This window comes from Pocillopora damicornis, chromosome 12 (genome assembly GCF_964200805.1).
Source record: "Pocillopora damicornis chromosome 12, jaPocDami1.2, whole genome shotgun sequence".
Lineage (NCBI taxonomy): Eukaryota > Metazoa > Cnidaria > Anthozoa > Scleractinia > Pocilloporidae > Pocillopora > Pocillopora damicornis.
Genome location: NC_142681.1, coordinates 3,518,471 through 3,545,920, shown reverse-complemented (window position 1 = coordinate 3,545,920; position 27,450 = coordinate 3,518,471). Strand labels below are relative to the sequence as shown.

The 27,450-nt window shown below is 40.0% G+C and overlaps 1 protein-coding gene across 1 annotated transcript in view; it reads left to right on the top strand.

Annotated features, from left to right (window-relative positions):
• LOC113684172 (dynein axonemal heavy chain 10) overlaps positions 1 to 27,450 on the top strand; it is a 43,998-nt gene that overhangs the window by 1,661 nt on the left and 14,887 nt on the right. Inside the window, exons 3-43 of the mRNA XM_089190090.1 lie at positions 160 to 1,163; positions 1,413 to 1,728; positions 2,618 to 2,866; positions 3,377 to 3,553; positions 4,430 to 4,652; positions 5,107 to 5,234; positions 6,205 to 6,291; positions 6,577 to 6,690; positions 7,085 to 7,225; positions 7,853 to 8,041; positions 8,443 to 8,603; positions 9,241 to 9,472; positions 10,167 to 10,256; positions 10,587 to 10,751; positions 11,172 to 11,330; positions 11,669 to 11,785; positions 12,456 to 12,558; positions 12,673 to 12,851; positions 13,384 to 13,595; positions 13,994 to 14,384; positions 14,945 to 15,067; positions 15,559 to 15,792; positions 16,620 to 16,843; positions 17,574 to 17,742; positions 18,175 to 18,278; positions 18,709 to 18,892; positions 19,023 to 19,157; positions 19,457 to 19,609; positions 20,197 to 20,385; positions 20,838 to 20,984; positions 21,427 to 21,618; positions 21,942 to 22,060; positions 22,492 to 22,786; positions 23,095 to 23,352; positions 23,900 to 24,116; positions 24,414 to 24,691; positions 24,936 to 25,223; positions 25,641 to 26,039; positions 26,315 to 26,476; positions 26,571 to 26,892; positions 26,993 to 27,081. Coding sequence (XP_089046216.1) covers positions 160 to 1,163; positions 1,413 to 1,728; positions 2,618 to 2,866; positions 3,377 to 3,553; positions 4,430 to 4,652; positions 5,107 to 5,234; positions 6,205 to 6,291; positions 6,577 to 6,690; positions 7,085 to 7,225; positions 7,853 to 8,041; positions 8,443 to 8,603; positions 9,241 to 9,472; positions 10,167 to 10,256; positions 10,587 to 10,751; positions 11,172 to 11,330; positions 11,669 to 11,785; positions 12,456 to 12,558; positions 12,673 to 12,851; positions 13,384 to 13,595; positions 13,994 to 14,384; positions 14,945 to 15,067; positions 15,559 to 15,792; positions 16,620 to 16,843; positions 17,574 to 17,742; positions 18,175 to 18,278; positions 18,709 to 18,892; positions 19,023 to 19,157; positions 19,457 to 19,609; positions 20,197 to 20,385; positions 20,838 to 20,984; positions 21,427 to 21,618; positions 21,942 to 22,060; positions 22,492 to 22,786; positions 23,095 to 23,352; positions 23,900 to 24,116; positions 24,414 to 24,691; positions 24,936 to 25,223; positions 25,641 to 26,039; positions 26,315 to 26,476; positions 26,571 to 26,892; positions 26,993 to 27,081 — 8,718 coding nt within the window. The remainder of the gene's footprint in view (positions 1 to 159; positions 1,164 to 1,412; positions 1,729 to 2,617; positions 2,867 to 3,376; positions 3,554 to 4,429; positions 4,653 to 5,106; positions 5,235 to 6,204; positions 6,292 to 6,576; positions 6,691 to 7,084; positions 7,226 to 7,852; positions 8,042 to 8,442; positions 8,604 to 9,240; positions 9,473 to 10,166; positions 10,257 to 10,586; positions 10,752 to 11,171; positions 11,331 to 11,668; positions 11,786 to 12,455; positions 12,559 to 12,672; positions 12,852 to 13,383; positions 13,596 to 13,993; positions 14,385 to 14,944; positions 15,068 to 15,558; positions 15,793 to 16,619; positions 16,844 to 17,573; positions 17,743 to 18,174; positions 18,279 to 18,708; positions 18,893 to 19,022; positions 19,158 to 19,456; positions 19,610 to 20,196; positions 20,386 to 20,837; positions 20,985 to 21,426; positions 21,619 to 21,941; positions 22,061 to 22,491; positions 22,787 to 23,094; positions 23,353 to 23,899; positions 24,117 to 24,413; positions 24,692 to 24,935; positions 25,224 to 25,640; positions 26,040 to 26,314; positions 26,477 to 26,570; positions 26,893 to 26,992; positions 27,082 to 27,450) is intronic.

The window sequence follows — 27,450 nt, the reverse complement described above, 5'->3', positions numbered from 1 at the left end:
TGTGAAAATGATTTGAAACTATGTACTAATTTGATATGATTTCTCCTTTGTTATAAGTGTTATCCAAATATAAAGCTTAGAACAAAGTTTGACCAACAAACAAGAATATTTTCTGAATGAATAATAGACAATCAATCAACATCTTTTAAATAATTGCAGAAAATCATTATACAGAAAGTTCTGAGGACAGTCATGTATGTTTGCTATGAACACCTTCCTGAAGAGTTTGCGGATGAAAATGCCTTCTACTTTTTATGGAATACCACTGGCCCTGTTCCTCTGCCATCAACACTTGAGGAAGCAGAAGAAATTCTCCCTCCTTTATTTCAGTTTGGATCACATTACGGACCCTCGCTACAGATGCTGGAGCACCTTTTAACACTGGTGTATATACCCCTTTTGTCACACAATGGTCAGCGCAATGAGTCCTCTTCAGATAGTGGGAGTCACAAGAGTAGTGCTCATACTGGTGATGAACAGGGGTCAGAGGAACGTCGATCAAGGGTTATCTTAAGAGATGAATTTTTAATGAACATGCAGAAATTTTCTACGCACATCAGCCGAACAATTCACCAGTTGGAGGGTGATATTCGATTGGAGATGCCTGAAGTCATTCTTGGTGATGACATTACAGAGATGGTAAAAGACTCAGAACTAGTAACAATGCTAGAGGAAACCCTGCACAACTGGGAAGTGACAATTTCATCAGCCCTGGAGGTCCAGTTAAAGAAAACACCCCAAGGAAATGGGCCTTTGGCTGAGATTGATTTCTGGAGAGAGAGAAATGCTACACTGAGTGCAATTACTGAGCAGTTAAAACTGCCGACTGTTAACAAAGTTGTGGCTATTTTAACAAATGTTCACTCTGAAAGCCTTGCCAGTTTTGAGTATCACCGAGCAGAACTCACGAAATATTATACAGAAGCTAAAGACAATGTGCGATTTCTTTCTACCCTTGAGAGACATTTTAAGAACTTGGCACATGGTGCAAGTTTTAACATAGTCCTTGAAACAATACCTTCAATGATGAATGCTTTGAGGATGGTGTGGATTATATCACGACATTACAACAGAGATGAGAGAATGGTGCCGTTAATGGAAAGAATTGCTTGGGAACTTAGTGAGCGAGTGGCCAAGATTGTCAATGTTCGCACTATTTTCAAGTGAGTATGACTACTGTATGTAATCATTAGAAAGTAGATTATCATTATTGCCTATAAAAGTGAAGGGTGTAGGGGAGTGGAAAGGGCAGTTGCTTCCATCACTGAATATGCTTGATACTCCTTTGCTCAGAGGGGAACTGAAAACTGTTCCCCTCAGTGAGCAAAGATAAGGAGCATTGTGATGTGAGGTCAGCAACTGCAGCATACAACTTCTTTTAAAGTGACCATAACTGAAATCTCTCCTTTTAGAGAGCCACCCTACCTCATGAAGCAAAAAACCTCAGAGGCCAAGAAGACCTTGGAAACATGGAAGGAGTCATACTTTGATGTGAGAGCCAAGATAGAGGCCTCAGGGAGAGATGCCAGATGGGAGTTTGACAGAAAGCGTTTGTTTGAGAGAACAGATCATATGGCTTCAATCTGTGAAGATTTGAAGGAGGTTGCAACAGTGATGGAAGAGTTTTATAATATCTTTGGACCTGAACTGAAGGCAGTGACGGGAGATCCTAAGCGTATCGAGGATGTGTTGAAGCGGGTTGATGGACTGGTGAAACCCATTGAAAATGTAAGGTTTATTCTGCTTTGAGATTTTGTGTCTGCTTTCAAGTTTTCCCTTGAGTTTTGTATATTGGTCCTTGATGACTTTGTAGTGAGAGGGAAGGGGGAACTTGAGGTCACTCAAGTGGATAAATTAGCCTACTTTTCAGGGTGTACTGACAGCCAAAATGCATTCTGGTCCCTGTTTAACCTTCTCTGTTTAGACACTTTTTGCCCGAGTGTTACAACAATTAAGACCCAATGTTGGCCAGTACGCATTGTGCGCCTCTGTTTTTGTTGTGGTTTTCACAAGAGCAAGGCTTGTATTGTTTTCTTGAAGCTTCTGGGATAAATTCAACATCAAGTCAATGGTTGTCAATGGCCAATGTCACATGTAATGCATACTGGTCAAAACTGGGTCTTTAAAACCAAAGTAATAACAATAGCTAACCACAACAATGGTAATTATCACCTGGAGGCAAAGAGAACTCAAGTAGGCACAGATCAATGGCCTTAAATATTAAAAAATCAAGTCATACTTGCTGTTGGACTTGCATCTGATTAGTTGAGAGGTTGATCTTGGACCAAAAGGAAAGAAAAACCTTTGAAACTCCTGCATTAGATTTTGATTTTTTTTTAAACTAATTAACAATTAAATTAATTTTGTACATTATGAATATTTAGGTATTAAGATAAATGGTCTCACTGATGACAGAATTTGTATTAAATTTACTGAAATCACTATAGATAGCCCTTTGCATAAGCCCTGCAGAGTTCCCTAGTCTACATTGCCTCTCTGATTTTTTACTAATAAATTATTCTTTTAATTTGTATATTTGTGGCAAACTAATGAAGCAAATTCAACTGAAATTTCCCTAAAAATTTGAGAGAGTTAAGAGGTTGTTTGTATTTTTTAGGTTGGATTTGATGCCTTCAGCCTTAGGCATGCTGCAAGTTGGCGCAATGTGATGGACTGGTTCCACAGAGAAGTTACAGCCATTGAAAATGAAGCTAGACACTTCATTGACGACTCGTTTAAGACACTGAGGTCTGCTGAGGGAGCCTTTGATATGCTTTTGAATTTCAGACACATTAGATCACGGGAAGCTATCAACTCACAAATGATGAAGAAGTTCAATGACATCTTGGTGCAGTTTGGAAAAGAGGTACATACATTTTTATGAGTGCATAATTGTATTTAGCCTGTTAACTCTTTAGAGTGACTAGCATCTAAATTCTCCTTACAACATCACCCCTGAATCAAAAATATATGAAGGTCAAAAGAATGAATGAAATGATCACCAACTAAAGCAGCTTTTGATCTTAAAACAAATTTTCCTTGTCAGCACCTTAGAAAATGTATAGAGAACAGTTTGGAGAATATGCATACTGATGTTGGGTTGTAAGGGTTAAGATGCAGCTTGAAAGATGCTGATATGAGACAGGTTGTACCTTTTAATCCATTGAGAATCTTTTTTTTTTTTTCAATTTTGGCTTTGAAATTTATCAAGAAGTACAGGGATTATCACTACCCATTTAGATTCTGGATCAAGTTGTCTTGATTCAAATCCTTGCTGGAGTTTCAGAAGTCATAACTAACTGCCCATTGTGAAAGGAGCACTCATCATAGTGACCCAGTGAGTACTATGCTTAAGATTTGTGTTTTCTATTCCAAGGTGGATGCTATGTATGCACTGTTCAAAGCCAATGCAGACAAGCCTCCAATCTTCAAGAATCAACCTCCTGTGGCAGGAGCCATCAGCTGGGAACGCTCTCTCTTTCTTCGCATAAAGCACACCATCTTGAGATTTCAAGAAATGGAGGACATGCTGAATTCAGAGCAAGGAAAATTGGTAAGACTTAGCAATGAGATAGTCAGCAAGGGCTTTTCACGAAATTGTTTGAAGGTAAAGCGTGCCATTGCTTTGTGGGGGACTCCTAGATGGACTGATTAGGACACTGGTCCCTGGATGGAAAGGTTAGGGGTTGTTTCCTGTACAGGTTACTGTGTTGTGTTTTTGGGCTAAATGCTTAACCCTTTAACTCCCATGAGTGACCAAGACAAAAATTATCCTTACAATTTAGACATAATTTAAAGCACAGAATTGATGAGAATAAAGAAAAATATCAATTAGGGGACTATAAGTTAATCCAATTCCAAATTATCAGAACTATTGTCATAAGAATTGTATAGAGATTTTGATTTGATAGATGATTTTGGGAGTGAAAGGGTTAACTCTCTCCACTCAAAAGTGCAAATGGACACCAGCAAAAGATAGGGAAAGAAATAGAGATAGAAAGCTGGGAAAGGTAAAGGGGTGGGGGGGTGGGGGGAAGGGCCACATGCTGGATTGGCATCTCATCTCTGGTGGGAGGGGAGTAGCAGTGCTTCCAGTCACTTCACACTACTGAAACTGGGTGAAGTCATGGCAGAATGGACTTACTAGCTTGAAAGCTGGCTGAAGTGTGCTGATAATTACATTTGCCATTTGGTTGCTGACCCATCTTTAACAATTATCTGTGCAGAAAGTCCCTGTTAACACTTTTTCTCCCTTACATCATAAAAATACAGCTCAAGAATCTGATCATTCATCTATCAAATCAACTTTTGTTGTTCAGCAGTGGTTGCTATTGACACAGAGTTTTACTTCATGTCTTAAATTATGTTAAGAATCTTTGCAATCTGTTGGTTAATCCCCTCCTCAATGTCCTTTACTTCTTGTTTCCAGGCAAGCAAAAAGTATCTTAGTGTGGCAAGGCAGATGAAAGAATATGAAGACAAAAAATACGAAGCATGGAAAGAACAGGTTGAAGCAAATCTCTTGATCTACCTCAAGAAAAATCTGTTGATCAAGCCATCAGCAAGCTCTGCAACCACACACAGAAGTGCTGCTGATGAAGGAAACTCCGAGGATGCATCTGGAAGCTTAGCAGCAGCAGTGCAGGCTCAAGGTAACATTGTTGTTTTTTTTTAATTTTTTTTCCTGCTGTAGGTGTCTAAGCCTGTAGACTTTGTGTGCTCTCACAGAGTCTACATGCTACTAGTTACTCTTTCAGAGGTAAAAGTCCTCAAGTGTACAGTGATTTCTCTAAGATTTCTGGATCCAAAATGTACATCTCTTATTTTGATACATTATACAGTGCCAGTAACAAGGTTACAACTAGTCTCCGATTCTAGAAGATGATGCTGATCCCTTTACTAAATTAGATTTAAACCAATCTATTAATTTTCTCTTTTTTGTCAAAAACATTTGAATTTCAATGTTTTATGTTTCAAAAAGAGTAAGAGAATGGAGTAAAGAGAAACGGTTGGGCTGGGATTACAGCAAAATGAATTGTGGAATACATTGTAAAGATTACTTTCAGATATTACAAATGAAAATAAACTTGTTGGTATTTATTTCAGCCTCTCATCCCAACCTACAGTATGTAGCAGATTTTGCACCAGAGTTAGGTTTAATCATTATGGAGACAAAGTACTTAGAACAGCTAGGATTCCAGGTTCCTGAGCTGGCCAGAAATGTTGCTTTGCAGGTATTTTGTCAAATAATGTCACTGAACTTTGTTTGAAATAAATATGCATGTACATGGATGTGATGTTTTCTATACAATCATGTAAACTATATGAATAAATTTCTGGGTGATCACAATAACATTCCTATTTTTAGTAGTCTTTGCCAGTGGCCATTACAAGCTGTCTCTTGAGTCCCACTAATAAGTTCCTTTCTAAAACTTGAGGTTTCTAATAATCCCCTAATTCTGAAAAGCTCTTTCTCCAATAAGCCCCCCTCTCTAAAACTCCCTCTGTCATAAGCCCCCTCATGTACAAGCTCCTCTCTCTAGTGAGCCTTTCTCTCTATTGAGCCCTTCTAACTATTGAGCCCTTCTCTGTAATGAGCCCTTCTATCTGATGAGCTCTTCCCTTCAATGAGCTCCTCTCTAATGAGCCCTTCTGACCAATGAGCCCTTCTATCTGGTGAGCCCTTCTCTCTAATGAGCCCTTCTCTTTAAGGAGCCCTTCTCTTTTGTGAGCTCTTCTCTCTTATGAGCCTTCTCTGTAATTAACCTTTTTCTCTAATAAGCCCTTCTCTTCAACGAGCCCTTCTCTATAACTTGCCCTCCCCCCCATCCTCCCTAAAACTCTTCAACAGTAGTATTATGTTAGTGAGCTATAGAGAATATTGCAGTATAAGTTATACTAGCAGTTAAACGCTCATGTCAGTGTCTGTTTTTTGCAATATGTAAGCTTGTGCTTGTTAAACGAGTGGAATGGCTAGGCTGGAAAATATTTGGCTGGAGTTCACAATGTCAGAATGATACTATTTGTGGTGCTCGATAAAACCAGCCGATAAATTCATTGTATAGAAAAGTGACTCGTAATTTCCTCTGAGATGAAGGCACCGGTAGTTTTACTTTTCATAGAAAATGACTCCAGGTACAATGAGGTTTTTCTTTAAGTGCTCAAATGAACATCATTGATTTATGTGATAATTCACGTTAACAGGAAGAGAAGTACCTGAAATATGTGGATGGCCTGAAGCTTATGTTGGACAGATACCACACTGTTCTTGGAAGTCTCAATGTTGCAGAGGTAACTGGATATTTGAGTACATTGAGTCAAGTTACTTGTATAAGTTCAAACTACAGCTACCTGTGACCTGACAGTATGGGGAAGAGTTATGGCTTGATTAAGACAGGTTTGAATTAGCCACGTTTTCACTGGTTCTTCATAATAAAATTAGGTTTAAAGGACGTCGGGTATAAATTTTGTAGATTGTACTTCACCTGCACATTTCCCGAGGGGATTGGGGAGAGGGGAGCTTGCTGTATAATTAAGCGTGAGTAAGTTTACATTTCTCTCTGTTTTTTTTACCAGACACAACTTCTAGAAGATCACATCAAAGAGTTAAAACGTGTTTTAAAGCCAGGGGCCAAAAGATTGAACTGGAACTCGCTTGGAATAAGTGACTACATCACGAGATGTGGACAGGTAACACGTGAAATATTGAAGCAATTAATTATGTTAATCATCATTATTCATCATTAACCATGAGGTGTCGTAAAACCCAAACCAAAGTCATATCAAGGACCAATCAGAAGAAATCAAACTAAAACCAAGCAAACTGCCTAAAGCGCGGGAAAACGCGGATGATCAACTCGTGATTGGTTTTAGTTTTGCATCTGATTGGTTGAAAAAGTGGCGCGAGTTTTTTGGACCAATCACAGAGGGAAGTAAAGGAAAAAACACAGAATTCACGTTTTACTTTTGAAAATTACCCCGAGGAAAGCTATAAAAAGTTTCAAAGCAAGCCAAAAGATTCAGCTTTTCTATTTAGATGGCTACTAATGCAGTACTGAAATATCGCTAATATTTGCATTCACAGGCCATCAGCAAATTTGAATCACTTGTGAATCAAATCCAGAAGAATGCCAAAGACATCAACAGCCGCCTAGAGCTGATGGAGAACACAGTGTTGTTCAAACAGCCACCGCCCAAAATAGGAGGAGCACTTCCTGATGCAAAGGTTACTAGACTTCTGTACCAATTTCATGGTGACTTTCTAGTTTACTAATGTTCTGCACTCGAGTGTTAAAACATCTCCTCGAAAAGTTCTTCCAGTGTGTTTAAACTCGACTCCGAATTTTCGAAATTCGTTTATACTCGAAACTTTCGAGATTCAAGGATCAAGTTTCGAGTCGAGATAGTCAATGTACAGTAAGTCTTGTAGTACTCAAGCTTTTTCGGCCACTTTGCAAAAGCTTATCTCAAGTTTCAAAAACATAAGGCGACTAGAAGAGCTGCTATTGTCCTTACTCTGTGCCTGCGCAACCGTCTTTTGGTAAGTCACGTGACATCCTGAACAGTTGCAAAGTTGACTGTGCCTCCACCCCCCTCTCCTGGATGGAATGCTTGTCGTCGTAGAGAAACTTGAGAGTTATGTCGGCTTTTCTTCATTGACAGCTCACTGGCAATCTTCTTGTCTAAGAACACAACACCTTTTCCCTCGCTTTTTGTTCACATGTAATAAAAAGTAATGATCACTTCGTTAGATAGAGAAATAAAACTAATTTAAGGAATTTTGAACATAAGAAAAATTTGAACCCCAAATTATGGAATGTAATCGCTCTGATTTTTTGCGAAATTCTTGCAGGAATTCTTTGAATATCTTGAAAAAGCTCGAGCGGTGGAGCTTGAAAACTTGGCCAGAAGATACAGAGCCGTTGGACCGCTTCTGACGAAGATGGAAGGACTTGTCGTTCATACAAACACTGGCAGATCAACCAAACTACAACCTTACTATGCCTACTGGGAAAATGCAGTCTATGAAGCCCTCACAAAGGTACTTACTTACCGTAACCTAGTTTAACAACTTAGTTTAGCAACTGAAGATGTAACCAAAGTCGCCCATCCACGACTTATAAACGGTAGTCATGTGACGAGCTGTGAAGTTTTTCTTATATGAAGTTTGTGGTCTAAAGTTAAACTGAGACATACATTTGTGTTAGTTATCATTATTCGTTGTCATTTTCCCCTAAAAAAACTTGCCCCTTTCCTCTAGGTTGTTCAAATACTAAGTTCTGGAATGTCCCGTGAAATTAAAAAATTGATTTTCAGCTTTTCTTTTCCTTTTTTTTTTTTTTTGTGGCAACTTATCTTTTATTTCTGGCGACCATTTTATGATTTTAGACCGCCATCTTGGCGACTTTGAAAAAAGTTGAGTTTGGAGTTGTATTTTTTCAGATGGTGACCAAAAACCTACAGCAGTTTAACCAGCAACTCCACGCACGCCAGCCATTGTTCCAGATCGAAACAGTGTTGTCTGCGCCAGAGATTGTCTTATCTCCTCCGGCAAATGAGATCTACAAATTAATCATGCAGTCAATTAGAGACATGGTGGAGGGGTAAGTTTAAAAGATAACATGGATCTTCTCAGTAGTTTTAAACTTGTGTAGTTTTACTTGTGTCTGTACGGATCTTGTCTATCGTAAAGTCTGATCGTTCAGGTGAGATTATTCTTCGAAAGGACTGTTGTCGGCCACAGTTACCGACATTTTGAGAACCTGAGCTAAAGTCATCACCAGAGTCAAGTGAAACGTTGTTTTTCAGGGGATGATGTCTCTAATAGCACTAAGTGGGATTACTCCTTGTTTAAAGGTTTGATTCCTTAGAAATGCTTGATCAATTGGTTTTTGTGCTCAGATCTGGTTTCTATAACGCCTGATGGGTCCTTTGTTCATGATGACCCTTCTTTTTGCTGTTTTCTCGCTGGTCAACACGTCACCGCCAAACTAGTGTGTAGAATGAATACTTACCCAAAATGTTGGAGGAAAGGAGAGGAGTGAAGCTAAAAGTTTCATTGAAGGAACTGGCAATGCCCCTGCAAACTTCTCTGGAGCCCCTCACATCACATTGGCGAAACCGTCGCACTGACTTAACCTGGCCTAAATTACATTTAGCCCAGGAGTCATTGGCATAACAAGACGCTTTTGTGCAAGCTATACATATTTGATTTCAATGTTGCATTGGTTTCCTTCACAGAACCAGAATGTTTGTTCGCTGGATGAACGGTACGTGCATCGAGACTCCGCCCCAGCACGCTGAGGGTGAGGACGAGCCAGTAGTGTTTAGTTTCTTCACAGATATCTCGGCCAATCCTGCCATCATAGACCTGGTGACTACTCTGTCGAAAAGTGTGCAGAACACTCTGGGAAACTTGAACAAACACCTGACTCGCTGGCGGAGGTACAGGTTGCTATGGAAACTTGACAAGGTTTGTAATGATGTCTGAATATAAATGTTACATTTTTATCAGTGAAAATCGGTCAATTTACCAACAGGAATGCGCCAATCGGATTGACTGAGCTTCTCATCTGGTATTAACCATTTGGGTGCCTTCTCGTTCGTTTTTCTGAAGCTTTTTTTGGACAAAATATATTTTTTTCCATGAAACATATAAGTTCTGTTACGTGTTATAGTAATTTCTGATGCGGTTGCTTGTTTTAGAGTGCATTTCGATTGAGTGTAATGGAACAAAAACGAAAGTAATCCCAATAGCCAATCAGGACAACAGATAATATCACAAGGTGCCAATGAGAACTCAAAGTTAGAACAAGCAAACCGCCTAAAGCGCGGGAAAACGCGGTCGACCAAGTGAGGATTGGCTTTAGTTTCTCATTGGTTGAGAAAGTGGCGCAAGTTTTCTGGATCACCCAGCGAATCACAGCGAAACCAAAGCAATTCCAAATTACTTTTGACACTTAATCAAAAAATTGCTCTACGACTTTTATCTTAAAGGAACCTCGAATTAAAAAACTAGATGTTTTTCATACGTTTCTTACATGTGCATACACTTTTTCGCTCGAGAGTTTCAAGTGTGTGGCTATTTGCATAACCACTCAGTGTTTATTTATTTTGCACGTTTTTGTTATCATAACTGATATGTTTGTTTGTTGTCCACAAAACAGAGTAACATGGTGGAGAAGTTTGCACAGAAGAAACCAACTTGTATTGCATATGACGAAAAGCTACAGTTCTACTCAAATCTGGTCATTGAGGTATTAAGATAGATCTGCTTTTTGCAAAGTATACTCTTAGGTTAACGTCACAGTTCTTATAGTCAGCGATCATTCAAGGAAACCGAGGTGAATATCGGTGGATATTTATTTAACAATGAAGCAAGTAGTAAGAGGTTCACTGAGGTAAACAATTGTTTTAGTCTGTGTCACACAGGTTGAACAGTTAGCGCACCCAACAATTTCATCCTTTCTGACATTATGTCGACACATGGTCGGAAATTAAACCGGTGAAAATCTCGCCGCACGTTACTCCTTCGCGATTAGGGATTCTTACTACAGTGATTGTAATAACTTTATGATATTTACCAGGTTGGAAACCAGGTCATGACAAAAGACATTGATTTTGTTCGTCTCAACTTGGACCCTCTGGCAACGACTATTCAGGCCAATGCGAGGGCCTGGGTCAAGGAGCTGGGCAAGTTTTTGAACGAATCGGCAAGGGAAGATCTGAATGCTCTCAAGGCAGAAATTGAGGTATGTTTCAAGAGGATAGCTTGATTTGCCTCCCCATCTTTTATAAAATCCGTTAACGATATCATGGATAATTTGTACTGTTTTCGCTCTAAATTTTCCGGTAAATCATTTGCCACAATGTCATCCGCTACTTAGTTCGTTACTTTGTCGTGACTTGTCATTGGTAATGATCGCTATTGAGGAGCCCCGAGAAACGATTGCACAAACTAACTTTTGGAGAATTTAGCGAATGAAAAACTTAGTAGGAAAAAAGAACCAACGAATGAAAGATGAAATGGGTGAATGATAAAGGCGACAGAGTAAATAACAGGCAAATTAAGTGAACAACTGACGGATGAATGAACGAACTACTTGTTTGCCGGATATTTTTCGTGTCGCAGCATTAGCTGAGAAGTTTTTTTTTTTACTGTTTTGTTACAGGGTTTAACAGATGATCTCAAGCGAGAACCAGACACGCTAGAAGACTTGAAGTTTGTCCTGCGCGTAATTGCAGACATCAGAGACAAGTCTCTTGATGTAGAGCTTCGCTATGTCGACATTCAGGAAAGATACCGAACCATTCTGATGTACGATATTGAGGTAAGAAATAAAATAATTATATCCCAAAGTCAGCTAAATTGTCCGTGTCTCAAGCTTCATTGTATGATCAGGGTTGCCAATAAGTTTAAGAGAAGAAGGCAGTTAAAAAAAAAAAAGGGTAGGCAGCCATAGTTCATCGCATAAACTGTGAAATGACTGCACTATCTTGGATGGTCTTTCAGTGATTGTATGACTGTTTATCTGCACTTATGGTAAAATGTGGTGAAAGTCGCCGGCTATAGATGGCAGACTAAGCAGCTATTGTTTAGCTACTGCATGGCTCTTATCGACAGCCCTCATTTGTTCATGTTTGTATTGCACTTCTTTCTTATTGAAAGGTTCCCGAGAGCGAGCTGGAGCTGGCCACTAACATCACCCAAGCTTGGGATGACCTGTTCCTGGAATCTCGAACAGTGGACGCAAGTTTGGTCTCTGTAAAGAAGAAATTCACTGAGGTAAGTTTTGAGAACACATATGTTGAAGAAGAGACGTTACAATATTGTAATACATGGGTACCCAGGACTTGCATGTATTCAACGTTGTTCTTAACTCTTTGATCCCAAGGAGTGACCAGCATCTAATTTCTCCTCACAGTATAACCGCTGAATCAAGCATTACGGTCACGAGAAAAAAGGAAATGATCAGCGACCAAATAAGCTCTTGATTGTGATAGAAATTCTCTTTGTCATCACCTTAGGATATGCTTAGAGAACAGTATGGAGAATATGCATACTGATGTTAGAGTGTAAATGGTTAGATCCATGCATATCTGAACTTGGCTTTTAAGAGATGCAAAACAAAGTTGTGCTCTAAGGAAAGTGGAAGCGTGAAGGCTCTTGTCTCCGAAATCTTCGGTGCCCTGTTCGAAAATACTTCCATAAAAGTTATACGAATTGCCTAAAGACAGAACCTTTTGGAGGTTAGTTACCCGTGACACTCGCGCTCTGCTTTAGCACAGCCCCGGAAAAGGTTTAAAACTTACCCAATTTCCACATACAACTTAACATAATTTAATTTAACTCTACATGATGTAACACAATTGAGCAATGAGTAAATCGCGTGTCATCGTTAGGTGATAAAAATGGATAACATTTATATTTTCTCATCAATATATCTATTTTGTAGATCACGCAAGATCAAGTTTCCGACTTCTCCAAAGACATTTCAAAGTTTAAAGAAAGCTTCATCAATGAAGGTCCAAGCTCTATTGGCACTGATCTTGAAGCAGGTAAATTTACGAAGCTTGATGTAAGGTTTTCTCAACTTTTCAACACCTATATAAAATCGAGATGAGAAGTATGATTTAATTTTCGATCTGCACTCGACTGTATTTTTTTCTAAGGTGTGGAACTGTTAAAGAAATTCAAAGAAGAGTTTGCAAACTTTGAAAAGGAGCGTCAAGAACTGGCGAATGCTGAAAAACTCTTTGGTCTTCAGATCACTCTTTACCCTGAACTACTGGACATGGAGAAAGAGCTGAAGGGATTGGATCAGATCTTTTCTATTTATGAGAATCAAAAGGCAAGTTGAGTGAAAAATTATTCGAAACATTTGCGCATAAATGGAAGCAAGCCAAGTGTCAAATGTTTAGGGCTTCAGTGTTGTAGTAAATTCCCACAATTGAAACCGCGAGGCCAAACAAATGAAGATGGCTTGTGAAAAGTTGCTCCAACCTCTCCATAGAATTTGCACGACGTTTAATTATCCTTAGCGATTCATTTTTCTTCGTCCTTTTTGCTGTGGTTGATAATTGTGATCACCTTATATGAAGATTTAGAGCAATTTTCTTTTGAATCTGGATATTTATCCAAAAATGCAATGGTTTTGCGTGATATTGGTCTGTCTCTCTGGTCTAAAAATTTCGCGCCAATCTCTAAACCAACCAGATGCAAAACAAAAGCCAATTGCGACTTGTACATCCGCGTTTTCCCGCGCTTCATACAGTTTGGTCCTTTTCACTATAAGAGTTTTCATTGGCTCCTGGTGATAGTTTCTGTCCCTCTGATTGGCCTTTTAATTAATTACTTATTACGTGTATGTTCCTGTCCATCAGGCGGCTCGTGATGAATGGGCCAACACGCTATGGGCCAACCTTGATGTGTCAGTGTTATCAGAGGGTATTGACGGGTTTATTAAACAACTCAAGAGACTTCCAAGAGAGGTGAAAGCCCTACCGCTGTGCCATATTCTGGAGGAGAAGATGAAGGAGTTTAAGAATTCCATTCCACTCTTTTCTGATCTGAAAAACGAGGCTTTGCGAGAACGGTAGGCAATGGGTCTTTGATTGTTGAACGAATTCTCCTTGCCAGTACAAGAAGAAAATTGATGTTACCTTTGAAAAGTTTGGTTAATTGTGGGCTTTAATTTTTTTCAACCAAAGGGGACGACAAAGCGATAAAACAATGTAAATGTATGGCAGTACAAACAGAATTCATTTCTGTTGGATGGTTTAATTCTTAATCATATCTCTTTTAATTTTTTTATTAACGAAATAGAGTACAATGTATTCTTAGCCTGTATAAAAAACCTCTTATTCATGGTCGGAAGGAAAAAGGAGGCTAATCAAACTGGTCATGTAATATATATATATTACATATTATTAATTTTTTTTTATGAAAAAAAGAGTTCATTAATTCTGTAATCTTGACTTCTTTACCGAACAGCCATTGGAAGAAATTAATGGAAATGACGGGCATGAAGTTCGATCTCAATCCGGACACCTTCACACTTCAAAACATGTTTGCCATGGAGCTACATAAGTTCCAGGAGGTCATCGGTGACATCACGGCTAGCGCCACAAAAGAGCTTGGGATCGAGAAAGGTATCAGTGAAGTGGGTGATACGTGGGGCGCTATGAAATTCACTGTGTCCAAGTTTATGAAAGGAACCCAAGAGAGAGGCTTTATTTTGGGAGCTGTTGATGAAATCCTGCAAATACTGGATGACAATGCCATGAATTTGCAGAGTATGTCCGCCTCGCGGTTTGTGGGGCCGTTTTTGGAAACTGTTAACAAGTGGGAGAAGAGTTTGTCACACATTGGAGAGGTTGTTGAGGTGAGTGTCTGACCAATAGTAAACTGAGTGTGGAAAGTAATCAAATTACACGTTCTATGACTTTGCTTTACCTCGCACTGTGATTGGTCCAGACTTGTCTGTGATTGGTCTAGCGCTACTTTTTCATCCAATCAGATTTAAATATGACTAAATTTCATTCGCGACTTGGTCACCTATGTTGCCCACGCTTCTTGCAGTTTGTGTGTTTTTACTTTCAGTTCTCATTGGCTCATTATGTTATTTTCTTTTCTTCCGATTGGCTGTCGTAATTATTTGGTTTTGGTCTTACGACGCTCAATCGAAATGTGCTCTAAAATTGCTTAAACAAGGTTAAATTTAGTAACCAACAGATAGGTACTCTGTCCTAAAAGGGCGACTAAACATCAAAACCACTCAAAATGAAACTGCGAAGGAGATCTCTACCAGTCCCCATGGTAAGCCTTACTTGAGTTGGAATCTCGAAAAACCATCAACGTCTTAAGGAAACAGCTATGTCATGTAGCGTTGCAGATAATATCTGATATCCACTGTCTGGGATCGTTTTTTCTAATCCTTCTCAGGTGTGGATGGTTGTGCAAAGAAAGTGGATGTATCTTGAGAGCATCTTCATCGGCGGAGACATCAGAGCTCAGCTTCCAGAGGAGGCCAAGAAATTCGATGATATCGATAAAACATTCAAGAAGGTTTGTAGCATGTTACGCTTCTGTGTTGCACGTGAAGGTGTGTGCTAAAGAATTAGTGATCGGGGGGAGGGGGGGGGGGTGGTGGCAGAGAGCAAGGGTTCTTGTCCAGACGTTTGGACATTTCAGTTTCATTAGTAACCAGTCCAGCATCTAATTTCTCTCCACAATAACACTGTAGAATCATCCATTAAGATCATGAAAATAAAGGGAATGATCGGCAGTCAAAGAAGCTTTGATTGTTAAACGAATTCTTCTTTTTTCTTGGAAGAAAATTCAGAAGAAATCTGAGAAAACACCCTTCCGTTTACCTCTAAATTTAACTATGAATTTTTCAGGGGAAAGGCACGTCCCAGCCAACACCACAATGTCCCGCTCTGCTCTCTCATCTTTTCTTAGTTCGGCTCCTGTTAAGAGCACATTTTCTCTAATGTCTGTGTCACTTAAATAATTCATCTTGCACTTCATGGTCTTCACCTTGCTTCTGTCTTCAGATCATGAGCGACACTGCAAAGAATCCAAAGGTGTTAGAAGCTTGTCACGCCGCCAGTCGTCTGGAGCAGCTGCAGATGTTGGTAGCTGGTTTGGAGAAGTGTCAGAAGAGTTTAAATGATTACCTGGACTCCAAGAGAAACGCCTTCCCAAGGTTCTTCTTTATTTCTGACGACGAACTGCTCTCTATTCTAGGCAGCCATGATCCACAGTGCGTGCAAGAACATATGATCAAGGTAACTGAGTACTACGGAATTAGGGCCAATGTTATTGCGTAATGGCGAGTGGCAAATTTACCTCTGATTTTGCTTACTTTTCCTCTTATTGTTTATTAAAGCCAGTTGACAACAATGGCAAATACTTCAATTTCACGTGCGCAAACATTTTAACCCTTTTACCACCAAGAGAGACTAGCATCTAATTTCTCCTTAAATTATCCCTCCTTAATCACACACTAAGGTCATGAGAATGAAGGAAATGATCACCAACACCTTAGGAAATGTATAGAGAACAATAAGGAGAATTTGCATACTGATGTTAGGGTGTAATGGCTTAAGGCAGTCAGTAGATTTTGCCTTTGTTGTTTGCGCACATGTGGTTCTAAAATCTTTATAGTTAACCTCTTTGGGACCTAGGTTATAATAAGTAGGTTATATGCTGTTTCTATCTGACTCTGACGACAAGACTTGACGAGCCTTTACAACTTCTAAATATTAGCAAAGGCATGTTCTGTCCACTGCTGTGGTGATTTCTTAATGATAAAGAGAGGATAGCGCATAGAGAGGGCAAGAGCGAAACGAAACGTTCATTTTCTTTTACTCTCACAACCCCTCGCGTTCATGTTCGTTAAATCCTTGGCGGCTTCTATTTCGCGCGCGCTGAGGGCGATGATCTTAGAGAGAATACAAGGATTGTCAACACACAGTCTGAAGCATGGGCTTGGCGTTACCTCTAACCTGTTTTAAACGCAGTTATCAATAAGTAATCGCAACTTGTATGCGGCGTAGCTTCCTTCAAAAGCTAATTATTTACTTCTAATTTTACTGGTTCTCGTCTTTTACAGATGTTCGACAACATTGCTAAGTTGCGTTTCGAAGAAGGGACTGGTGAAGAGATGTTGGCCACTGCCATGCTCAGTAGCGAGGCTGAGGTGATGGAGTTCAGGCAGCCAGTGGCGGCTGAGGGACGAGTGGAAGACTGGATGACAAACGTGCTGAATGAAATGAGAAGGACTAACAGACTCATTACGAAAGAGGCCATCTATAAATATGGCGGCGAACTGTCCAGGTATAAGTTCTTTCTTTACCTTACCATTTAATCTCTACGTGCGACCAGCATCTAATTTCTCCTTGCAATATCACCCTGGATCACACTCTAAGGAAACGATCACCAACTTTAGAAGCTCTTGATTTTTAAATAAATTCTCCTTTTGATAACCATAGGAATGTATAGAGAACAGTACAGAGAATATGCGTCCTGATGTTAGGTTGTAAAGGGTTAAGCTTTAATGATCTGTAGCTAAGGTTGTGTTTGCTTTAGCATTACGATTTTGTTGTTAAAAAATTTTTTCCTCAGCGTCCCATAAAGTAATGAAAAAATAAAGAAGAAAAAAAAAACAGGTGTTCTAAGCCTTCGTCTGCCTTGCTTGTTACGTAAATGCAAGGTCTTTTTTTCGCACAGTGGTCAGTTGAAACGAAAATTTAATAGAGTGTCGTAAAATCGAAACCAAAACCAAATCAATCGCAAAACCCAATCAGACAAAAAAATATATCATTTGGAGATAATGAGAACTCAAAATAAAACTATCAAACTACCTGAAGCACGGGAAAACGTGGGTGACCAGGTCACGATTGATTTTAGTTTTGAATCTGATTGGCTAGGAAAGTTGACCAATCATGTAGGGACGTAAGGCAAAACCTAAGCAGTCCTGGATTACATTTGACACTGTTGTAAATTGCTCTTTTAAGTTTATGTTACTGTCTGGTAACATTTTAGATGTGTTTTTTTTTTTTTCCAGAATTGACTGGATGATGGAGTATCAAGGAATGGTGGTACTGGCTGGAAACCAAGTTTGGTGGACATGGGAAGTTGAGGATGTGTTTAGAAAAGTGAAGAAAGGAGACAAGATGGGAATGAAAAACTATGCTAAAAAGATGCACAAACAAATCAGCGACCTTGTTGAAAAGGTGTGTTAACACTGGCTTTTGGTCAGTTAATTAGATTAATAAAAAAATGAATTAATAGATAAGTGATTCCAGAAGCTATTAAGATAAATTACATAAAAAAGTGGCTATGTGTGGAAAACTATTTTGCTAATTAGAAACGCTAGAACTGTTTATGCGCATATAAATAGAGTGAGGAGAACGTAACACTGATTAAAATGGACAAGGCTAGTTTAGGCTCCTGAAATAAAAAAATAGAGATTACGTTATATTTCTAATCTAACAATTTGATCTGAAAACGTACAATCCCAGTCTGTTGCCATGAAATCAAAATTACCATCGTCCGAGACAATATTTTATTTTCTATGGAAGTTTTGCGTAACGCGACTCGCTTCATGAAGTAAGCTGTTTACACTTTTTTTCTTATATTTAAAACTTGTATTTTTTTTTTTTCAGGTTCGTCAGCCAAACCTGACCAAAAATGATCGCAAGAAGTTCAACACAGTGCTGATCATTGAAGTTCACGCCAGAGACATCATTGACAGTTTTGTTCGAGACAGGTGAGAATAGTGACACGAACTAACCAGGGGTTTCTATAAAAGCCATTTATTGGTCTACCGCCGCCTAGAGGACCTCTTACCGCTGCGTACGTCCCCGTTTCCGTACACAGCTACCAATTACACTATCGGAAACCGCTTATGGATAAAGTAATTGAAACCGCTTGGGCTAACTAGTCATAAAATGTTTTGCTGCTTTATTTTTAGCTAATTTATTTTGTCTCAGACAATCAGATGCAGATCTATCATCAATCACAACTAAGTCGCACATGCTTTCCTTTGCATAAGGTTGGCGGTTTGTTTGTCTTTATATACCTTGAGCTCTCATTGAGTCTTCATTGGGTCAGATTGAGCTCTAGGAAGGAGGGAAAATGTTGAGGCTCTTGTTAACTAAAGTTGAGAATGATCATAATTCCCCCTGTTTTCCTGACAGCATCATGGACACGCGTGAGTTCGAGTGGGAGAGTCAATTAAGGTTCTACTGGGATCAGTTACCAGATGAGTTGATGGTGCGTCAGTGTACAGGCGAGTTTGGTTATGGATACGAGTACATGGGACTAAATGGACGACTGGTCATCACCCCCCTGACAGACAGAATATACCTGACTATCTCTCAGGTGAGGTGTTTAAGTGTGTAACAAATTCAAAGGGGGGGGGGGGGAGGTAGTGTAGTTATTAGATGAACGTTTGGTGTTTTATAATCCTACTGAATTGTAGTTTTACGCCTCTTTTCCCTTCTTTTTGTAGGCCTTGTCCATGTACCTCGGTGGTGCTCCCGCAGGGCCGGCCGGCACAGGAAAAACCGAGACAGTGAAGGATCTGGCTAAAGCTCTGGGATTACTGTGTGTTGTAACTAACTGTGGAGAGGGTATGGACTACAAGGTGAGCTAAACAGGTTTTGTGGATGTCGTGTGATATAGGTAATTTGCGTCACGCTTACGCCTCTCGCAATTGAGTGAGAGCTATGGCTTCGACGACCTGCATAGAGTGGCAGTCAAACCCTTGCTGTTTGACAGAATGTCTTTACATTTTTGACCAGCTACTTAATTTTAAAAGTTATGTTTGTCGTTGCTAGCCACCCTTTAGAGTGTGTGACTCGAAACTGAGGGAGTCGAATTTGTTGCAATATTTTCACATATCAGTCTACAAACGCTTAAGTTTCTTACTTTTTTCTCCTCTAGTCCATCGGCAAGATCTTCTCAGGCCTGGCGCAGTGTGGTGCCTGGGGTTGTTTTGACGAGTTCAACCGTATCGACGTGTCTGTACTATCAGTTGTCTCAACACAGATTAAAACACTGCAAAACTCACTCAGCAACCATCTTAAGAGACTACAGGTGAACTCACGTCTACCTTATCTAAATCTTGACTTAATTTGCATGAAGAAAAATGGTAAACGTAATAACAAACCCGTCTCAAGCGTTGCAAACTATAGACAGTTTAGGGCAATTAAGTTTCGTAAATAATCTGAGATTACCTTAGTTTTTTTTAACCCTTTACGCTCTTACATTAGCATTAATATTCTCCATACTGTTCTCTGTACATTTACTAAGATGCTGACAAGGAGAATTTGCACCGCCCTCTCTAACAATTAGATGTAAAAACAGAAACAAAGTTTCCTTAGTCATTCGCGTTTTCCCGCGCTTTATGTGACTTGCTTGTCTTTGCTTTTAGTCTCGTTGGTGAATTGATCTAATTGGTCGCTTTGATTATCTTTGGTTGTGGTTTTTCGTAGTAGTCGAAAACTGTTCTAAAGAAAGACGTAAGACTTTGTCGAGAATGTGAGACAAAAGGAAATCCAAGGTCTCCGTGAGGATTCAGACTATAGCTATTCCTTCTAGTTATTCTACCAACTGGTCCACAGAAATCTCTATAGGGAGCACTTGTTAACCAAATTGTAAACTAATTTCTTCTCCTTGAACAGTTTGAAGGTACAGAGATAGCATTGGATGGTCGTATGGGGATTTTCATTACCATGAACCCTGGCTATGCAGGTCGTACAGAACTTCCTGAGAGTGTCAAAGCTCTGTTCAGACCTGTTATGTGTATTGTGCCAGACCTGCAACAAATCTGCGAGATCATGCTTTTCTCCGAAGGGTTTTTATTGGCCAAGGTAAGACAGACGAAAAAGAAAATACGATTTAGAGATCGTCTGAATTTAGGGTCAATAGTAATCAGGAATTGTTTTTCTTGGCTTTTATGATTGGCGTTAGAAACTTACGTCGCTTACCCAAACTATCAAATGCAAAACTTAAGTCGATCGTGACTTGGTCGCCTGCTTTATCTTGCGCTTAAGGATGGAGACATTTATTTACCTGGATAATAAACATTTATTCTGCTTTGCTGATCTGAATATTTTGGGTTAAGTTTCACGACACTCATTCACTCACTCACCCGGGATAGAAGGGGATGGACGCTTTTTCGAGGCTGCTTATCAACTTTTCCTACCAACAGGGTCGGCGCTTAATCGAGATGGGCACTTTTCCGGGGTTGGACGATGAAATACGGTTCACGCATGGCATGCATCTAGTTAAACATTATTGTAAATTCCTCCTTTTTACAAAGGTTCTTGCCAAGAAGATGACAGTACTTTACAAACTTGCGTCAGGACAGCTCTCCAAACAATCTCATTACGACTTTGGGCTTCGTGCACTGAAGGCTGTACTTGTGATGGCAGGAGAACTGAAGAGAGGTTCTCCTGATCTGAGCGAGGTCAGTTTCAGTTCGTGTTTGAAACGGAGAAACGATTACACAAGTATCTATAGAAATACTTAAGTTCTAAATCTAGTGAAACACTGTTCCACTGTCAAGGTTTAGGCGTTTGACTTTAAGACCCTAACTTCTTTGAATCGTTTCTTTTCTTAACCGTTCAATAGTTTTTCTCTTGTCCAGGTCGCATGTCGCTAGGAAGCTTAGCACATTCGGGGTAAAAACGCCTAACATCTCCAGTAGTGTTAAGTTAAGAAGAGACTGAGAGTCACTCGAGACCAAGTTTCCAGTAAATGTAAAAACAAATTTGTTGTTTGTTGACGTTGGCTAACCCCCTACATATTTCTTTCACTGCCTTTACCTACGTTAACTCTGAAACAGAGGTCACGGTTCAAATGTACCCACTGCTATCTCAACTTCTCTATTGAATTTTTACTTCTTTCAGGATGTAGTGTTAATGCGTGCGTTGCGTGACATGAACTTGCCAAAGTTTGTGTTTGAAGACGTACCACTCTTCCTCGGTCTCATAGCGGACTTGTTTCCAGGCCTTGATTGTCCAAGGGTACGGTACCCAAATTTCAACGATGCAGTTGAAGCAGTGTTGCAGGACAATAAATACATTTTGCTTCCACACCAGGTAAAGCATAATTTATAACGCCACATTTCGAGAGAGAATTTTTCTCGGGATCCAGCGAATACAATTTAAGGGCGCGTTCCATTTGACTGGAAAATGTTTTTACTGCACCTTTTGCAAGCAGTATCCGGAATGTGCAAACTGTCTGGCTCTGAGAGAAAAGGGGAAAATCTTTTGGACAAATTGTCTTCTCTTCGAGTCACCTTTTTTTTCATTTGCATTGACTTCCTAGAAGTTTCGACATCATATCGCTCTCTTAATGTTTAGCTTGAGGTAGTTGAAAGATTTGTAGTTCAACTAATATACATGCTGTCTCTGCGTAACAGGCCGATAAAGTTGTCCAAATGTACGAGACTATGTTGACACGACATACAACTATGATCGTGGGCCCCACTGGAGGAGGAAAGACTGTTGTTATTAACACATTAGCGCAGGCGCAGACACGGTAAGATGAATTCTTCACCTACGTCAATTACTTGCGAGCAGGCCCTCATTTTTTGCGTCTAACCGCTATCCGGGAGACACAGGCCCAAGGCACTTCAAACCTGAATGTGTGTTTAGGCTTTCCTTTCTGCAATCGAGTTTACTCCAGCGGATCTTTTCATTATTCATCATCCTGAGGTTAAATGTGACTTAGCGGTTATCAAATGAATTTGGAAATGTAAGGGCTGCGAAATGAATGTCAGTGTCTGAGCAACTGCCTACCTACCGCTCCCCAGCTCACATTAGACTTAACTTGTTATCAGTTGACTGTTGTTGGGTTAGGGGAGTGGTAGGTTCGCAGTTGCTCAGATACTGACATTGATACGGCCAGCCATCATCTTCTGGTGCAACTAGTCTTCTGTTTTATTGACTCAACTTTTCTCTTATCTCCAGTCTGGGCATAACTACAAAGATGCATATTATGAATGCCAAGGCATGCACAGTGGTGGAACTGTACGGAACGCTAGATCCTGTCACTAGGGACTGGACTGATGGATTACTGTCCAACATCTTTCGTGAGATAAACAAACCCACCGATAAAAACGAACGCAAGTACATCGTGTTTGACAGCGATGTGGACGCCCTGTGGGTAGAGAACATGAACTCTGTGATGGACGACAACAGACTGTTGACTTTGGCTAATGGCGAAAGGATTCGGCTTCAGAAACACTGCGCCTTGCTATTTGAGGTAACTTCAGTTTAAAATATTTACCAATGCACGCTCTTCCCATTTGAAACCTCCTTTTTCATATTGGTGCATTGTTGACGCCGTTGAATTGGGTGATCATATCGCATGTGGCTGTAACGAATTGTTGGTTAAAAATTACTTTTGAAAAAAAAAATGTTGCTCATCTAAGGTCTTTCTAAATTTTCCATCAGGTAATTTTGTTTGGAAAATTGAATTCTCATAATTTGTACGTTAAAAACTCTGCGACGAGAAGAAGAGAAAATTTTTAATCTTATTAAGTAACTAAAATATCTCAATTCCCAACTCAGGTTTCAGATCTTCGTTACGCTTCTCCAGCCACTGTGTCCCGTTGCGGAATGGTGTACGTGGATCCTAAGAATCTGGGCTACAATCCTTACTGGCAGAAATGGTGCAATGCTCGAGGAAATGACAAGGAACGAGAAGAGCTCAACAGACTCTTTGAGAAATATGTGCCTCCCTGCATCGACTTGATTCTGGAAGGAATCATCGAAGGAAAAATCGGAAAGAAGTTGAAGACGATTATTCCCCTGACTAATCTTAACATGGTAGGTGATAGTTTTGTTCAAAAAAATGTTTGCTAACTAATTATCAAAAAGCTACGTATGGAGAGACGTGGTGCACTAGCTTGCTCGGTGGACTCTAGATGTACAGGGCCTGGTTCGAGTCCTGGCCGGTTTTTTTTTCCAGGAAAGAGATTTACTCTCCCCATGCCTCTCTCTGGCAATGAGTAAAAACTGACATCGACGAGCTGATACGAAAAATTTGGAATCAATGTCAGTATTTGAGCAACAGTACACCTGCCCCTCCCCTAACCCTATTTTGCTATCAGGTTACTCATTTTGGGCTAAGGGAGGGGTAGGTGCGTCGTCGCTCAGATGCTGACATTGATTTCGTATCAGCTCGTTGATGTCAGTTTGTACTTATTGCCCTCCTCTACTAAAATATGTGGTAGACAATGATGAAAAGTGTTACATTTCATGATTTGCCATCGCATCCAGGAATGGTAGATTAGGAAACGGGTTGTGCAAGCTTTAGACTTGATTCTCCCAGCAGTTACGTGTAATGGATAATTTCATTTGTATTTCCCTTTAGGTCGTACAATTATCCCAGATGCTCGATGCACTGCTTCCCCCAGCAGAAAACGCTCAATTCCTGGGAACTGAAACAACAGAGGCTGTTTTCCTGACCTCGTTGACTTGGTCGCTAGGGGGAGGCCTACTGGAGGATGGGCGGATTGTTTTTGATGGATTCGTGAAGAGGATCGCGTCTTTACCTCAGAATCCAGCCGAAGGAAGCGTTGTTAAACCAGGTTTGAATTAAATTTCTTCAACGATGAAGGGCTGACGCTCGAAACGTCAGCTTTAGAAACTCTATAAGTTATTCAATCTACAATTTTCATATTTTTTCTTTTTTTCATTTCTTTTATGGTATATAGGGGGAATTATCTTGTCACAGTTTCGCCAAGGCTAAAAAGGCATTAAGAAAAATATTTTTACACATGAAAGCCGTAGAGTTTGTGTTTACTTTTTTGGAATCGTTTTTGCTTTTGAGACATAACAAGAAGTGGTTTTCAAGCCATTTTCCCACCTTTTTTCTTGTATGTCAGGTGAGATCCCGAGCGCTCAGCCCACAGTGTTCGAGTATTATTTCGACACGAAAAAGGGCCTTTGGGTACCCTGGGTTGACGTCATCCCTAAGTACGTCCACGACCCCGAGAAAAAGTTCTCGGAGATTTTGGTGCCCACTGTGGACACTGTCAGGACAACATGGCTGCTTGAGCTGATGGTTAATATTAAGAGACCTGTGGTACTTGTGGGGGAGACTGGGACCTCCAAATCGGCAACTACAGCGAATTTCTTGAGGGGACTTGATAAAGATGCTACAGTATGTTGTACATAAAGGAAATTCAATAATCAAGTAATATTTTGTCTTTTTTTCTTAAAGAAAGAAAGTAAACTGACTGAGTGGAGAGGAGATTTATGTGTCTGAACATAAATAATTGAACGGCATCACTCGACTGCGATGTATTTTTCATTGAAAGTAACTCATGTTCGAGCCAACTATTCCTTTTGGCTTTGCCTTGTTCAGTTATGCCTTAGTTATTTATCTCTTTGTTTCTGTTTGATAGCTTCTTCTCAACATCAACTTTTCGTCTCGAACGACGTCCATGGACGTACAAAGGAATCTCGAGGCAAACGTAGAGAAGAGAACAAAAGACACTTACGGTCCCCCCATGGGTAAGAGACTGCTGGTGTTTATGGATGACATGAACATGCCACAGGTTGATGAGTACGGAACACAGCAACCAATCGCGTTACTGAAATTACTCCTTGAGAGGGGAGGCATGTATGACAGAGGAAAGGAACTCATCTGGAAGAACTTCAGGGATATTGGCTTTGTAGCCGCCATGGGAAAGGTACAGTAGGTTGAATTAGAGAAAGTTTCAAGTTAGTGTCGATGGTAATGTGGCATCCTTGGTTTTGCTTTATTACGCTCTGTAATAGTTCTAGAAAACGCGTGCCGAATCAGATTCAAAACTAATAGTGACTTTTCCAATCCAAGCGTACTGGCTTAAAAATGTGTCTTGGGTGTTAAAGTGATAAGATTTCTGTGGGGAGTAACTTTTTTAAGTCTTAACCGAATTTCCAAAGGAAAATGAATACTTCTTTTTTGAAGTAAAAAACGCTTTCTAACTTTTGTTTATCAACGCAATAATTTCTTTTTTTTCTCTCTCTCTCTATCATGTACCTTTCACAAAGCAATTTGTGGTTCTCACACTTTTTTTTTTTTTTACATTTTTACACTTCATTTTTCGTTTTGTTTTTTCTTCCAGCCGGGTGGTGGTCGTAATGAGGTAGACCCGCGTTTCATTTCGTTGTTCAGCGTGTTCAATGTCACTTTTCCTTCACAAGAATCCTTGACGAAAATCTACCATTCTATTCTTAACGGGCATTTGGAGCCTTTCAAAAAGGAAGTCAGAGATCTAGCTTCCAAGATCACAGCCTCAACACTGGAGTTTTACAACAAGATCATACAAAATCTACCACCGACACCTTCTAAATTTCACTATATTTTCAATCTGCGGGATTTATCCCGTGTAACCCAGGGATTGTGCTTAAGCACACCCGATAGGTTTGATACCCCCGGGCAATTCGTCCGACTGTGGAAGAACGAATGTCTCCGAGTGTTCTACGACCGCTTGACGAGCTCGTCGGATAAGAAGATCGTGAATGTAAGTAATTTACATATTTGTTCCTTTATGAATCTTCATGGGCGGTGTTTAACTGAATCATTCAAGGAACTGACGTAAAATTACCACCAACCAGCTCAGTCTTGCTTTGAAAATGATTAAAAAATGTCAGGAAGAAATCCTGTCAAAATTTGACATTTCAGAAAAGGGATGTGGGTTCAGTAATACTTTGAATACCGACTAAATTGCGTGTCTCCTCTGCGAGTTTCCTTTATTGCTATTTATACTAACGTGTCACGGTTATTTCCCTCTATCAGGGATACATCAGCGAGCTGGTAGAACAGAACTTTACAAGTTATGTGGACACCGTAAATCGAGAGCCCATCTTGTTTGGAGATTATCGTAATACTTTGACTGAAGATCCGCGCTTGTATGAAGACATCGTGGATTATGAAGCAGCCAAGGCTATTTTTGACGAGGTTCGTAGCGTATGCTGCTTTCTTTTGAAGAAGAGTCTCTCTCGTTGAGTTTTATATTTAAAAAATTTGATTTTTTTTCTTGTTCTCATAACAGATTCTGGAGGAGTACAACATGGACCACGTGCCAATGAACCTTGTTCTTTTTGATGACGCCATCGAGCATCTGACACGCGTACACCGTGTGATCCGCATGGAGAAAGGCCACGCCCTTTTAGTGGGGGTTGGAGGCAGTGGTAAACAGTCCCTAACCAAGTTAGGCGCCTTTTCTGCTGGATGCGAGGTATTTGAGATCACCCTTACAAGAGGCTACGATGAGAATTCTTTCAGAGAGGACCTGAAGGGACTTTACTCGAAACTTGGTCTGGAAAACAAGAAAATGGTGTTCCTATTCACTGATGCTCATGTAGCACAGGAAGGTAAAATTCCCAAACGATATTGGCACATTAATACGATAAACAACACCAAAATAAAGATGGCACTGATCTGCATAGCATTAATGTTTTATTGCATTCCTAGGCTTCCTCGAGCTCATCAACAACATGCTCACGTCAGGAATGGTTCCTGCGCTATTCCCAGATGACGAGAAAGAGGGAATCATCGGCCAGGTAATTTCAAATTGGCTATTGAAGATCCCTACGGGTCATATGTGTTGTCGATTCTTGTTTTCGTTTTAAGGCTTTCCTCCGAGAACTTCAGTTTTCTCAGAAATTGAGGTGGTAATTCATGAATCTGAGACTTGAGAAAGCGATTTTGAATGAAGCACTGTGATTGGTCCGCAAAACGTGTACCAGCCAATCAGGTGGAAACTTGTGCCAATCGTGACGTGTTCACTCACTTTTCCCGCGCTTAAGGCCGTTGACATGTATTTCCTTTGATTCTTCTCATTGGCTCCTCGTGCCAATTTTTCTTCGCCTTGATTGGTTGTTGCGATTACTTTGATTTTGGTTTCACGATATTCCATAGAAAACTGTTCG